The following is a 15,873-nucleotide window of genomic DNA, read 5'->3' on the forward strand; positions in this document are numbered from 1 at the left end:
TCGTAAATATAAGATGTTTAATTTAAAACAATGCAAAGCAAATATAAGCAACAAATCCTCACATTTGAGACTCTGGAACCAGCAAAAAAAGTGTTTAACATTTTTTGCAAATGGTTGATTAAGCTAATTCATAGATTATTTCAAGTAATTTGGTTGAGTACAGACTGGCCTAGAAGTTAACCATTGATGCATGATGATAAACAGCATATTTTAAGTTGGTGAAATTGCACTTAAAAATCAAAAGAGTAACCCCCCTTTATGGAGACCATGCTGTTTTTTTTTGTTTGTTTGTTCTTGTTGTTTTTTTACCTCTGGAGGTGATGCAGTGCACCTGTTCATACCTTTAAGACCCGTTATTTCCTTTCCTGTTGTTGCCAGGAGCAAATAGTCCAACCAATGTAGTCTACATAATTTCACCTTACTGCCCAGCACCGCCGGAAACCAACCTTTCTTCTTTTTTTCCCTCTTTTTTTTTTATAGTCTCAAGGTGGTGCACCTGCTCACATCAGCTCCGCCCCCCTCTAACCCCCCCTCCCCCCCACCCCCCTTACTCCAGTGGACTACAGTACCCAGAAAGCACCGCGCCTCTCTCACTCTCCGCTGCGCCAGTCCGCCTCACACTGACTCGCAGAACCAGTTGGTTTGGCCCAGCTTCTTCTTTTCCTGCCTCCTCTCGCTGTGAGTGAGTGAGTGAGTGAGTGTGCTCTGCTGCTGCTGCTGGCTGGCTGCTGCTGCTGTTGTTGTTGCCTGGTGTCAACCTACGCCGACGAGAGAGAAGGAAGACATATCCCTCCCTCTCCTGTGTTAGAGGGCCGCTTCCAATTTGCCTTCACTTTCCTCCTCGCCGGCACCATTGGCTTCCTCTCCGTGCCAGTCAACTCGCCTCCTTTTCCCCGAGTTGAGCAGCAACAGCTCGGAAACATCTGGCCGCCGCAGAGTGCTACACTCCCCGTCCCCTCCCGCCTGCCTGCCTGCTCGCCTCGGCACTCGGCAGCCTGTTATGGAAATTAGTCCAAAGTCAATCTAGTTTTGTCTCCGAAGAAAGAGGGGAGAGGAGAGGAGGAAGAAAAAAGAGAGAGGAGAGGAAAAGCATTTTGACGGAGGAAGCACGGGAAGACGCTGGACCTTGTTGTCTGTAAGTGCTGCTTCTATTAAAGGAGGTAGAGAGAGAGGGGGGAAAAAGTAGCTAAATCCTCCTTAGCATGACTGTGTTGTCTCCACTCTCTACTAGTTGCCATGTTAGCTGTCCCTCCGCGGTGTCTTAGCAGCTGTTGTCATAGCACCGAGGCCTTCAGACAAACTGTAAATAGCTCAATATGTTGAAGCCTGTTCGCGTTTACTTTTGTTAGCCACGACCGGGCTATAGCTAGCTGCGAGGGTCAGTGTGTCCCTCTCTCTCTTACTATTTCTCTTTCTTTCTTTTCTTGTCATGTCTTCAGCTGAGAAATTAATTACACTCTCTTCTCTTCTTGTGTCCTCGTCAGTGTTTTTTGTTGTTGTTGTTTCTTCACACAGCTCTCACTCTTACTTTAAAGTTTTTGGCTAATTTCCCTTTTTTTTCTTGTACTAAAAAAAAGGAGGGGGGGCTTATAAAGAAGTCATTGTCGTGGCTGAAAATATATAGTTTTAGTTCAATTCAGACAAGATGTCGTTGGGTTATTAACTTATAAAAATGTGTCATAAGTATAAAGTAGAAATTGAACAGTGGTTTTCTGTGTTGTGAAGCCACCCCCTCCCAAAAAACAACCCCTTTCTCTCTTTCTCTCTTAACACTACAATTAAACATGCAAGCTGAAACTCCAGCGGTGAAGTAAATTAAAGTTTAAGTTTAACATAATTGAATGTTTCAGACTTGTAGAGGGGGCAAAAAGCACAAGGCTTAATTTTTAAACCTCGCTTTATTAAAGGTGGTAGAAGTTGGATTTTGTTACCAATTAAGAGAGCAAAGATCTATTTAAGTTATTTTTCCCACCTGATAAAATAATCGTAATTAACCAGTTTACAAATGTTGTATACGCTCACATGTTGCTCTCCAAGACTGCATTATAAGACAATAATTAAACCTTGACGTTTATATTATATCTGTAAAGTTTTCCCCTTGCGTGTTCGTCTCTATATTTTTTTTTACCACCTTTTAGCCATATTTAATCTTTTTTAAACTTTAAATAAACCAAAAATAATATCATTCAATGAAACAGGCTGCAGATTCACACGCTCCTGTCGTGCACGCTTTCCCCTTTAAAAAAACGAAAGCGAAATAAAGCTGTTGTAATAAGTTTCTCCCCGGTTTATTAAAACCTTGTATACCTTTTTTTTGTTTAGGATTTGCACTCATTAGGTTCTTTCTTAATGATTTGCCCCCCCCCCCTTATATTTCATTTCTGTTCCTGTCAGTGTGTCCGAAAAGGGGTCCGTGTATAAGGGGGTGAGGAGGGGTGTGTGAGAGGGGGTGTAGGGTGTGTGTGGGGGTTAGATAGATAAATGAATGAATGAACGGGTGAATGAATGAATGCAAGACGAGGCAGCAGCACTGAACCATAAAGAAGTGGAAAACAATATCAGCTGCCTGCGTCTGTCAGTTGCAAATGTGCTGTGTTTGGCCTTTGTTTATAGTTAGTGGGAAAGAGACTGAGACATATTTAGGAATAAAAGAAACATTCACGACACTTATAAGAGGTTATTAAAAAGTTCATACTCAAAATCTCTATTTATATACCATAAACTCTCCATTTTTTCTTGATAGCTTCTGTGGCAGTAGGTGCTTCTTCTGGTTGCATGATTTGGTGAGTTTACCCCCCTCTTTCTACAAAAAACTAAATCATCATCATCCCACTGCATTTAGTAAGACTTGTGTATGTATTTGGGGTTGGGGTTTTTTTTTCCCAGGGAGAGAGCGAGAGAGAGAGAGGGGGGAGAAAGAGAGACAGAGAGACAAAGTTGCGTGGTGTTGGTGTTGGTAGAATGAAAGAGGAGTCTGGTGGCAGGAGTGTAGAGGAGGCAGCATATGGCTGTAGAAAGAGCACAGCTGGAGGTAGCATCTCCATCTGAGGATGATGTCAGAGCAGCTGACAGGCTGCCATCCGCCCCACCTCCTCCTCCTCCATCCCTCCACCCCTCCCCAGTCCTTTATTGTGAGTCTCAGCGGCAGCCTGGGAGAGTTAGTGCTCTGTGTGTGTGTGTGTGTGTGTGCGCGCGCGCTGTGTTTGTGGCTGCCGATCAGCGCCAGTTAGAAGGAGGAGGAGGAGGAGGAGGGAGGGAGGAGGAGGAGGAGGAGGAGGAGGAGGGAGGTGGTATCTCGTTCCCCCTCCAACATCTCCTCCACTTTGCATCTGTCCCTCGCAGTTTGAACAGCGTGTTTTTTTTTTTTTTGCCTGCCTCCCTCTTCTCCTCTCCTCTTCTACCCACTCATTGATTCAAAGAGAGCGAGCGAGGAAGAGAAAGAACAAGAAAAGAAAGAGAGAGAGAGATACACACAGCCATTCCCAGCCAGAGAGCCAAGCTATTCTGCTACAGTGGAGTTAATCAAGTTGATGCATACTGCTGCAGGTATCGTTTTGTGTGTGTGTTTGTGTCTATTTGTGTGTGTCTGTGCGTGTGTGTGAGTGAAAAGAGTCGGAGCGTCCGGGGGTTTGTGGAGTAGTTATTTTGTTTTGTTGTGGGGATCTCCGGTGGTGTCAAACCAGTGTGAGTGCTGTGTGAAACTGCTGGTGAGTGCTTGAGTAGTAAACTCGTGTTGGTGGTGTCTGTCTGAGGGGTAATAATTGCAGTCCGGGGAACGTTCTGCTGTGTTTTTAGTTTGTTGTCTAGAGAGAAAAAAAAGAGAAAGAGGTGTGTTCTGTTTCTTATATGTGTCATCTGGCTTTTTTTTTTTTTTTTTAGCAAACTCTCCTTAATCGAAAGCAAAGTTAAAACTGTGTAAACAATTTTTTTTTAAATCGAGCTCATGTCTTTTTTTTTCTCAAGTAATAGAAAGTTCTTTTAATTATTAAAAGTTTAAAAAACTGTTTAACTAAAAGATACTTTTAGGCGTCTTTTTAATTAGTTAAATTTGAGCATGTTAAAATACTCAAATTTTTAATTTTAAGTTAATAAAATAGTGTAAATTAAACAGGCAGGTATTTAAATCTCCATCATATCATTTGTGTATTTCTCCCGGTTTTAAATCTAACTTGCTGTAAAATTACTTGAAAGCATGTGCGGTCCACTCTACCCACTTTTTTTCCCCCTCCTGTCGGCTGGAGTAGAGGAGACTAATTTAGAAGTTGCAGATTTGAGCTGCCTGAATTGGCTAGACAGCTGTAATCGCACTCCCTCCTAGTCTTAATCTCTTTATCTGGCTAGCAGCTGCCATATGGCCCCCGTCAGCTGGATCAGATGTGGGTAAGCCTCCCTCCCTGGCCGTCCCAGCCTCTCTCCCTCTCTCTCTCCCTCCCCTTGCCCCTGTGTGTGTGTCTCTCTCAGACCCCTGCCTGAGCTGAGCTGGGCTGGCCGGGGCCGGGTGACGGGGCTGCTGTCCTCCTGAGCCTCCGCCGACGGCTCCCTCCCCACCGCCGCCACTGCCGTCTTTATTTTTAGCCATCTTTAAGGATTAGGATTGATGCTGTGACGAGCAGGGCACTTACAGTGATTGTATTGTAAATCTTCTCTTCTGGGTGGTGGTGGGCGGAGGGGATGGGGAGGAGGTAGCGGGGTGTGGTGGGGGGGGTTGAGGAAGAGGGCAGCTTCTACCACGGGGTGGATGTGCAGGGTTTTTCTTGTAAGATTCAGATGGGAGGGAGTTCAGTTCGTGAGTAAGGGATAGTATAAGTGTGTGTGTGTGTGTGTGTGTGTGTGCGTGTGGAAGGAGGAGGTGGCAGAGGGGTTTGGCTGGACAGAGGGGGGGTGGGGGGTGGGAGAGGGTGGGTGAGGTGGGAGGTGGTACACCCTTGTCCCCGTAAGCCCCCTCATTAAAAGCAGTCTGAATGAGCCGGAGGGCGAGCGCACACACACATATACACACACACCAATGCACACACTCCGACACACACACACACACACACACTGACATTCTTGGTTTAGCTTCATTCAAATGAGGTGATTTAACTGCTTTGGTTAACACAGCGCAGAGCGGGGCCGATGTATTTTCTCAGGCAGGACAAATCGACGTGGTTAACAGGTGGGACGCGATCATTTTACTAATTTCATTCTCTCTTCTTCCTGTCATCTTTCACATGCGTCGAGATATACAGTCAATTTATTTTGATCAAATTAGATAAATTCGAACCAACTCTTTTTATTATTTAAAGGACACCTGAAGAAAAAAAGCATTGCTACAAGTTTTCTGTCTCTTACACCGAAAGCTTGCAGGTTAAACGAGGGACAAGCTGTTTTGTTTTTTCGACAGTGCTATTTCAATTGGCCAGTTTTCCTGCTCGACTTAGCCTGTGGAGGTGGTTTGTAGGTAGGCTGGTACTAAGTGTGTGTGTGTGTGTGTGTGTTTTGTGTACGTGAGGACAGTGTGTACAGCTGAAAAGCCGGTTACCTAAAAGGGCTGTGCCAGGCCAGGCCAAAGTGGGTTAATAAAAATAACCAGCGTAGGAGCAGCGACAATCCAGGAGTGCAGGCAGAGGAGGAGTTAGAGAGATACAGAGAGTGAGAGAGAGAGGGAGAGAGAGAGAGAGAGAGCGAAGAGACAGAGTAGAAGAATCTGTCGCTGGCGGTTTTTACCTGTGATGAATTACTGATTATTTTATCGCAGCTTTAAAATACTATTATTTTTCTCACTCTTCTTATTTAGACTTAATAAAGTAAAGAATTAGAGAAATAAAATGAACATTTTGCATCACACGGAGGAACGTAGGCATGACCCTGCACTCACCTGCATGGTGTTTGTGAATTTGAGCAGCAGAGGTATTTCTGTTGATGTCGTAATTGTGAGGTTAAAAATAATGGATTACCTTGTGTGTGTGTGTGTGTGTGTGTGTGTGTGTGTATATGGAAATTATTAATAGATTTTGAATATGTGCGGTATCTTTGCTGCATGTTTTGTTTTTTTGTTTTTTGTTCCTCTGTATTCCTGTTTTTAAACGACCTACCTTCTCTTGGTGTGTTGCGTTTGCTTGCTTGTCGTCTTGTCTGTGGGTCTGTTTTCAGCATCTCATGGCATATGTGCTTTTGCATTTTTCTCTTCTGTCTCGCATTTCTCAGTTGTTAAAAAAATCATTATTATTATTGTTGGCCACATTTTAGATCATTTTGTTTGCCGTCACAAAAGCCTAAGTGATGATAAAAATAATGTCATGATCTCTATGCTCAACTTGAATTTTACCGTAAACGCATATTTCATTTGGAAATTAAATCAAGTGTATTGTTTTGCTTCTCTTTAGAATATCTGTTTATGTTGTCTCTGATTTTAAATAGTCTTTTGTAGGATTTCATCCACATTTAATTGCTCTTTTTTTCTTCTGTAGTTACTTTTATTGAAGGAAATATTTTTTATTTAAAACGTTGCAAAGCCTTGTTTAAAATAGTTTTAATACTACATTTAAAATCTGCCATCATATATACTGAGACTTTTATCAGACATAAATCTAACTTTGGCTGTGTCTCTCTGTCTCTGTGTGGTTACAGGTTATGAGGACGGCAGGATGGAGTTCCCAGACCACAGCAGACATTTACTCCAGTGTCTAAGCGAGCAGCGGCACCAGGGCTTCCTGTGTGACTCCACGGTGCTGGTGGGCGATGTCCAGTTTCGTGCTCACCGTGCTGTGTTGGCCTCCTGCAGCATGTACTTTCACCTCTTCTACAAGGATCAGCTGGACAAAAGAGATGTGGTGCACCTCAACAGCGACATTGTCACAGCCCCAGCGTTTTCCCTGCTCCTGGAGTTCATGTATGAGGGCAAGCTGCAGTTCCAGGATCTTCCCGTAGAGGATGTTCTGGCAGCGGCCAGCTACTTGCACATGTATGACATTGTCAAGGTGTGTAAGAAACGTTTGAAGCAGAAGGCCACAGCGGAGGCAGACAGCACGCGCAGGGAGGAGGATGGGTCCAGCTGTTCCGATAAGGCCGACAGTCTCTCAGACGGTTCTACAGGCCGGCCTGCTACTGCCGACCTGCTGCACAGTGATGAAGAGGAGGAGGGAAAGGCAGAGGGAGGACCAGTGTGGCTGAGGCTGCCGACCGCTGACAGACCAGGGACGCCAGCCATAGCGACAACCAGCCCAGGGCACAGTGAGGTGGAGACGCAGGCTGGGGAAGGGTTGGGGGAGAGAGGGAAGCTCCTCTCTCCAGCCGGCAGCCCCACCAGCTCCACTGGATCTCTCTCCCAGAGATCCCACCGCTCCGTCAGCTCTCGTGGAGGGCACAGGGGCAGGAGAGTGTCAAATGATGCGGCTGACTGCGTCCTGGATCTGTCAGTCAAGCCGATTGCCGGTAGCAACCACAGTAACCATCACCAGTCCTACTTCAGCGGAGCAGCTACACCAGACAGCCTCCAAAGTCCATTGGCTGTGAGGGTGAAGGTTGAGCGGGGCGTGGCTTCAGAAGAGGAAGAGGAACTGGGCGGTGGGGACTACGAAATGGAGCACAGTGGCATTACCAAGGCAACGGTTCCCAGCACCAATGGGGGCCTGACCCACCACGGGGTCGGAGGGCCTCTGTCGGCCCAGCGGAGGCTCGGCCTGGAAGCGCACCTGTCTGCTCTGCGAGAGGCCTCTCTGGCCTCAGAGCTGGAGCGGGAGGAGAAGCCCTCGGCCACAGCGGACGACGAGGACATTTTGGCGGGTGAAAATGAGCGTGCCCAGGCCGAGGCGGCCAGCATGGATAACTCCCTGCTACCTTACGTCTCCAATATGTTGTCAGCTCAACACACCCAGATCTTCATGTGCCCGCTGTGTAATAAAGTTTTCCCCTCCCCGCATATCCTCCAGCTTCACCTCAGCTCCCACTTCAGGGAGCAGGAGGGCATCCGCTCCAAGCCTGCCGGAGACGTCAATGTGCCCACCTGCACCATCTGCAGCAAGACCTTCTCCTGCATGTACACGCTGAAGCGCCACGAGCGGACACACTCCGGTGAGAAACCCTACACCTGCACCACCTGCGGCAAGAGCTTCCAGTACTCACACAACCTCAGCCGCCACGCAGTGGTGCACACGCGTGAGAAGCCTCATGCTTGTAAGTGGTGTGAACGGCGCTTCACGCAGTCTGGGGACCTCTACCGACACATCCGCAAGTTCCATTGCGAACTGGTCAACTCGCTGTCAGTGAAGAGTGAACCGCTGGCACTGCCCAATGTCAGGGATTGGGCGATTGAGGACAGCTCCCAGGAACTGTGGAAGTAGATACAGACTGCTGGGTGGATAAAGGGAAAGAGACCGGAGAGTGAAAGAAGGGCAGAGAGGCATGGGGAGGTGATAGGCAGGTGGCAAAGTTTGTTATTTGGGGGTTTAAGTGAGTCATGTTCTTGTATGTCGCAAAATCTCATTCAATTGCACTTTAATAGCACATGAAAATGTTACTACTGAGTTTTTTTTGTTGTTGTTTGGGGAATTTTGTTTTTATTCTATTTTATTCTGAATACTTATTTTTATTTGGCACAAATTCTGTTTGGTGGCTTTCATTGCGTCTAAGGACATGTGTCCCAGTGAGAAGGTCTCGCCTTTTTTGAAGAGTTTTCGCTTTGTGTTTCATCTCAGACACATCACTCCGACGCTGGCCAGCCTATTGGTCCCAGTTTCACAGACAGCAAACACCACGGCAGGAGTTCAGGTCGAACACACTGAAGTGAAAAAGCATTACAATACACTAAACGGGTACTGTGATCACCACGAGTCGATACCGCCACACACAGATTGAAGAAATGTGTGTGCGTGCGATACTGCACTACTCTGGCAAAAAGTTCACCTGACGTGCGTGAGTGTGTATGAGTGTGGTTTGTGTGTATTAATTTTATTTTCTACTGGCATGGAGGTGTTGTTGGCGAAGCGCTCCCCGCTTCTCTTGTTTAGCTCTTTGGTGTTGTGTGTTCAGGGGAAAGCTGACTGACTGACAGGCGAACTGATGGCACTCATGCAATGCACAGTCTCCTTTTTTCACTTCCAATCAATTTGAAGTATTTTCTAAAAATGAAAAGACCTTTACAAATAATTATGATAATTATTATTATTGTTATTAATAGAATTTTTTTCTTAAATCTAGCTGGCAGTCTTTAAAACATCTCTTGTTGAAAAGGTATTTAATTTAAGGTTGTATATTGTTCTGCTATAGTTTTAAATCTTAATTTTTTCTTTTTTAAATTAATGATTATTATTATTATTATTATTATTTTGTTACTTTTTTTGTAATGGGACCTGCTGTTGTTGCATGACGTCCAAACTTGTATATTTTAAAATAAAAATGTGAATTTGCTGTATTACTGTACACATTGTAATTGATCAAATATTTGAGAACGGGCTTTCCTTTTTCTTTTCTTTGTGAATACTCCAGGGTGCGGTCTGTTGAAAAACTGAATATATTTCTCACGACTATGGAAAAAAATGCATGAAATTTTGATTTTGTCTTAAACATTTTAAGTTGTGGTTTTTGCATCGGGGGAGGGAAAAGGGGGTTGGAGCAGAAATGTTTGAACATAATAACACTTTTTGACAGTGAAAAGGTTAAGTTGGGATTTTTATACTCGTCATAGGTCTGTCGCTGGGCTCCGAGAAGAATGTTACCGAATGTGTTTCCGTTGGATGTTGAAGCGATATGATGAAGCATTTTAAGCCTGTGTCTATATGCACTGATCTCTCTGCTGTATGTGTGTGTGTGTGTGTGTGTGCGCGTGCGTGTGTTTATGAGTGTATGACTTGGCTATTACCAGTCAATTTAACCTACTGAAGATCTACTGTACGTCCACCCAGCACTTCCTCCTCCTGCTCCTCCTCAGGCGTTAAATTTCTCCACTGCTGTATGCTTGTTTTCCATCTCTTGTCTCCGTCCTCTCCAGCTTTAGGCGTGGTCAAGCCATTTCTTAATTATTTCTGCTCATTGGGCACTTATTTCAGGTCTGTTGAGTGCAGTTTTGTGGCTCTGACTTGGCTAAAGTGTGAAGGACATAAAGGAAGAGAGAGAGAGAGAAAGAAAGAAAGGAGAGAGGCCGAAACTGAGCTGTCCTGCTGAAAGTTGAAGGGTCAGATATCTTTGTCACACTGTTGTGTTGCGTTGAGCCGAGATGTGCTGAGCTGAGCGGGGCCGTGCTGATTCAGTGCAAATATCCACCCAACTCAGTGCAGTGCATTTCACATTGGATGCAGCTGTGTGAAGATGTTTGTGTGTGTGTGTGTGTGTGTGTGCATGTGTGTGTTTTCCACTTAAAACATAATCCTTACTTTGAGATGGGAGAGAATTGGCATGCCTGAATGCACCTTTTTAAGCTAAAAGACATGAAATCAGATTTTTGCTGAAAAGATGCCTTTATTAAAAAGAAAAAAAAACATTTCTGACGCTATGGAAGTATTTGATACTGTAGAGCATTGAAAAAAATAGCTGTTTAAAATCATGTATAAATTCATGGAATTTATTGAATTTATCAGAAAATGATGTCTTATTATATTTTGATCATGTGATGGAAAAGTCTTTTCTTTTTGTATGTGAATGTTGTATTTGGGTTGGGGCTACATCAGTTTAATTTTTCAGTTTTTTAACCTCTTTTTTTTTTTTTTGGTGATAATTTTTTTTAAATACTGGTCAAGCGTTTATACAATCCAAAAACATTTGAAGTAGAGATATTGACACTCCACCCCCCACCCCCGCCACAAATGGCACTCCTTCAGTATCAAGCCCTCAGATATATGTGAGTATACGCGTGTGGTCATGGCCCCCGTTGATGTGCATGTGGTGGGTGGGGTGGTTGTACGTGTGGGGTTCTGTGTGCCGCCCTGTCATCTGGTGGCACATACAGGCTCTGCCAATGCAACAGTGTGGGTGACATTGCGGCAGTTTCTGCACCGCGTCGTCTCATTTTTTTTTTTTTTTCTCCTCAAAATGTTCTTTCCTCACTGGCAGCGTCTCTGCATATGGGCTCTCTCCATCCTGCTGTTGTTTTCATCATCACTGCTGTTTTTGGGTTTTTTTTGTTCTGTTACTCTGGTTGTACTTGACCGCCTTAAACTGCTGTAGTCCGGGCTGTTTTATTATAATTTTTATTTTTTCTTAAAGTGTGAGTGTGGGGTGGAGTTGTGGGAGTGAAGTCAACATGCTCAAAGACGCTGTGAACTAACCACCCTGACGAGACATCTCCATCTTTTGCTGTGCTTACTTGAAAACAAAGGGGGGAGATTTTTTTTTTTTTTTTTTTTTTTTTTTTTTTTAAAAAGCAAGGTATAAAAATAAATGTCAAGACAGACGGGCGGGAGGGGGGTGGGGGGGGGTGGTTTGGGTGGATGGATGGGGTGTGAAATGACTGAGTCTGTTTTGGAAAAGGACAATCACTGTCTGGGAAAAAACAAGCAGATTTTGATTCAGATATATTTGCTCCTCCTCGAGATTAAAAAAAAAAACCTTTACTTTTATGTTATTTTTTTCAGATTTAGTCATTTTTAGCTTTGACAATCATAGTTGGGTTGATTTATTTTTTTTTTGTTTTTGTTTTTCTCAAGGGGAGTAAATTCTAATTGTGTTTAGTTTTGTAATTTTTGGTGTGCTGTTGTTGACATTTTTAAATTGTGTGCAAACTGCAATAAATTATAAGAATCTTGAAATTCAACCTATGTGTGAAGTTCTGTTTCTTTTTTTTCCTTCATGGATGAAATTGAAGCAATCGCAGCTATTTTTAAAAATGTTTTTAATACTTACACCTAAATCTGTGAACAATTCCTTAACTGCCTTTTGAAATGAACTAAATATTGGCTTTCTTTACCATAAAATGAATCTACACGTTGTTCCACAGGGACACAGTTTTTATAGCACAAACACTTAGAGAGTTACAGAAGGGCCAGTGCGGGAGGTTTTGGCGCCTGGTTACTTACTGGCTTGCAGTGTGGGTGGAAGTTGCGTATGTACATGTGTGAGTACATGTTTGGACACAGCATGAAGGACTGCACACTCGCTGTGTGTTTTCTGTGTGTATGTTTGCAACTCCTGATATATCTACAGCACTGCTGCACTGTGGTGAACGTGTAGGTTGCATTTGCGTAAAAAATAAATGTGTAGCAGCTTGTTGAGAATCAAACCCCTACCTTAAAACACACACGCTGTCGTTCTTCCATCACTTCAGAGGACATTACATTGAAGTACATTCATTTCCTGGAGACCAATCCTAATCCTAATCCTAACCATAACCACCACATGCCTAACGCTAACCCCAATTTACAGTAACTCTACCCCAAACTTACCTTAACTTTAAACCAAGTCTTCACCCTAAAGTTAATTATTTATGTAAAGGTCTCCTCATAAAGGGGATGAGTCCCCACAACATAACTGTCAACAGATTTACGTCCCCACAACGAGAGGAATACCTGGACTGCGCGCACGCACATATACACACATATACACACACACACACAAACACACACACACACACACACATCCTGCTTCCAAAGCTCCTCAAGTACAGTTTTCCAGTAAAGAAATCAGCTTTAGCTAATGTCTTGCTGCTCAGTAAACCTGCTCTTACAGATGCATTAAAAGCCCCTGCACTCAGAGGCCAAGGAGCAGCATTCATTAGGCCACAGATGGTCTCTTCAATAAGCCCCCAACGAAAACTCACGCGATAAGCTCACTCCTAATCTTTATGACATTGTTGTCCGTCTGCCTAATATTAGTTTAAGAAACTAACAAGTGTCAAAAAGATTTGTGTTTCTGTCCATTTTAAACAAAGTTTGGGGGAAAAAAAGTTCATGTTCTAACTAATAACCATTAATGTAGATAAACAGTGAACAACTGTTTGAAAAATGCTTATTATATTAAATATATATTACAGTTTTGGGATATATCTCACAAAAAATAATTCAACTCTATTTTCCCTGCTATTTCAAAGTCTTTTTTGATGTACCTGCTCTCAGCGGTGCTTTAAATCATGAATTCAGCCAGACAGCAGACATTATGATAACTGCTGCAGAAAATACAGCAACCCTATCCTTTGGTTATGCGCTGCTTGGTGATCATTAATTGCAATCTGCAGTGTTGTAAGTGAACATCTGCTTGTAGACAACTGCTCTCTCTCTCTCCTCTCTCTCTCTCTCTCTCTCTCTCTCTCTCTCTCTCTCTCTCTCTCACTGTCTCTCTCTCTCTCTGTCTCTCTGCGAGGAGGCCGTGCGAGGTTTGCTGTGAATGTAGGTCATTAATTTGTTTCTGTCCTTTGTTTACTTAAGGAAGGGGGACAAAGGGGCAGCTGCAGAACCATTTGGCTGTGCCCAAGGCGGGCCAGCTCAACATGTTGGGAGGCTGAGACCAGCTTGGGCTCCTGTCTGGGGCCCGGGCCCCTGCGTTCTGCTGCTTCGCGTGAGGGAGCGGCCTCTGCCAAGCTGCCAGGGAGGACTCCAGTGAGGGAGGGAGGAGGAGGAGATAAAGAGGAGAGTGTCATGTGGACTGAAGCGTCCTGATGTTTGACTGTTGTGTCACATTTTCAAACCAGCTTTTAGCTCATCTCTCTAAACTGACATCTGCAGGTTTGGCAGAGAAAAAAATAATCTCCATAACTTTGTTGCAACTTCTAAAAACAGTTAAAAGACAGCTGTTTCCACGTAAAATACAAGAACTGCTTGATATATTGAGCATATTATTACATGTGTTTCAACTTAGTCCACCACTGACTAAGCCTGTACCTGATATCCTCAGATCTGAGTGAAGATCTTACAGTTAACTTGATTTTTATTCCATATATGTATACTGCTGGTTTTACCATTGTATCCCTACCTCTTACTTGCATTTCATAATTTTTAAAGTTAGTCTAAATGTTCATTTTTAGTTGTCCTATGAAAACAGGGTGGCCATGAAAGGAGAGTAATAAACTATTTTGTCTTTAAAAAATGTTATCTAGCTATTTGTTAAATTGTGTGAATAAATAGTCAGGGATTGTGGTTTTTATGTTGCACCCAGGAATGCAGTCAATGAAATAAACCTGATTTTCCTGTGCATGAAAAATTAAGCAGGCTTAATGTACAGTAGGAACAAAGCTCCGTAACAAAGGCCATAACAAACAGGATTCTGGCGTTTAGCCTTGACAAGACAACCACTCCTTTAAACAACACTTACACGATTCAGTCAAAGCTTATACCGCACTCTCACAGGGAAAAGAAGCCCTGTGTATCCTTTTCGTGTCAGAGACTTGTTGATTCTCCGTGAAAGAGGACACACTCCCAGGCCAGGTCTAGTCATGGAAGAATTGACAGCGAGAGGAAAGAGAGGAAAGCAAGGACAAATGTGTGTGTGCGTGTGTGCGTGCGTGTGTGTGTGTATGTGTGTGCAAGTGATCGAGGATTGTCTGCATATTTAAAAGAGCCCCTTTGTCAGGCACTCAGCACAGCAGGACAGAAGGCAAGCAACAAGCAGCCCGCCTGCAAGCAGACAATACAGTGGCACTACACTGGCTGGGGAGGGAGGGATGTGAAGGAGGGGTTAAAGGGGGGATTTTTTTTTGGGAAAAACGGGAGCCACAGTGTCCCAGCAAGCCATCCATCCAGCGAGCCAGCCATCCAGCCACCCACTGCACCCTCCTCCCCTTCCCGAAAACAAAAGGCGACGCAACTCGAACTTGAATATCTGTGTGTCTCTCTGTGAGAGAGGGGGCCCCCACATACTACTTGCCCATAACCCTCCTCTGCAACCCCCTCTGCATACACACACACATACACACACACACACACACACACACACACACACACACACACACACACACATATATATCTACTTATGCTCATAAAAAAAACATATTTAGTCATTCACACACTTGCACAAGCACACACTGTAGTTGCGCACACAAATGAAGATCACAGGTTTATATAACCTGTCATCTAGCACACACATACACATGCACACACACACTTGCACGCACGCATACATGCACACACACACACACACACTCATACACAAACACAAAGGCCTCCAGCTGGTCTGTCTTTAGGGCTGGGCTACGATGGGATTAAACAGTACTTGTCCTTTGTGTGATTCTTGTATGGAAGGAGAACAGCCATGAACTCTCATCATATGAGACAGAAAGCAAAAAAGAAAAAAGGGAAAAGAGAGAGACAGGGGTGGAGAGACATACATCTTTCAATCAAAGGGATTCATTTGAAGGGGATGCTTCTGGGATAAACAGCCCAATTAAATGAATTTATACTAAGTTTAAAGCAACAATGCAGCCCTGTAGAAAGAAATCGTTTGTGCCCTCTTTTCAATCTCCCTCCATACTTCTGCCATCCTCTCCCAGCTGTGTGTGTGTCTGCCAGATAAGGGGCATTACCAGGGCGTGTTCGGGGTGTTGTTGGAAACTGCTGGCACTGGGACACATGTGCACGACTCAGCACTTTATCATCGCCATGGTGACCTGACGGGGTCACGCAGGGAGGGGTCCTTTAGTGTCACCAACACGACCTGCTGGGCTGCTGCTGTCTGCTGTGTAGATGTTAACGGTGTTACTCTACTGTACGTGTATGTGTATGTGTGTGTGTGTGTGTGTGTGCCGGACATCTGCTGCACCTGCCTGCTGAGTTGTACACATGTACAAGCACAAACACACACACACAACCAAAAACACACACACACGACAAGCGAGCAGCAGTCAGCCAGCTGTGGTGTTGTGGAAGAGTCAAGTTCATGTCTTTCCTCCCGCTGAAACACAGTGGCGAAATCATGAAAGGGTCACACACAACCACAACCACACACACACACACACACACACACACACACTAACAC

At 44.2% G+C, this 15,873-nt stretch overlaps 1 protein-coding gene across 1 annotated transcript; it reads left to right on the forward strand.

The window, feature by feature from the left end:
* The first annotated feature begins 604 nt into the window (after nt 1-604).
* Nucleotides 605-9,391, forward strand: zbtb18 (zinc finger and BTB domain containing 18). The gene is made up of 2 exons (XM_053333155.1): nt 605-1,135; nt 6,610-9,391. The coding sequence occupies exon 2, from the start codon at nt 6,627-6,629 to the stop codon at nt 8,319-8,321; it is 1,695 nt and encodes a 564-aa protein (XP_053189130.1). The 5' UTR covers nt 605-1,135; nt 6,610-6,626; the 3' UTR covers nt 8,322-9,391.
* The last annotated feature ends 6,482 nt before the right edge of the window (nt 9,392-15,873 follow it).

This window comes from Scomber japonicus, chromosome 14 (assembly GCF_027409825.1).
Source record: "Scomber japonicus isolate fScoJap1 chromosome 14, fScoJap1.pri, whole genome shotgun sequence".
NCBI classification, from domain to species: Eukaryota; Metazoa; Chordata; class Actinopteri; order Scombriformes; family Scombridae; genus Scomber; species Scomber japonicus.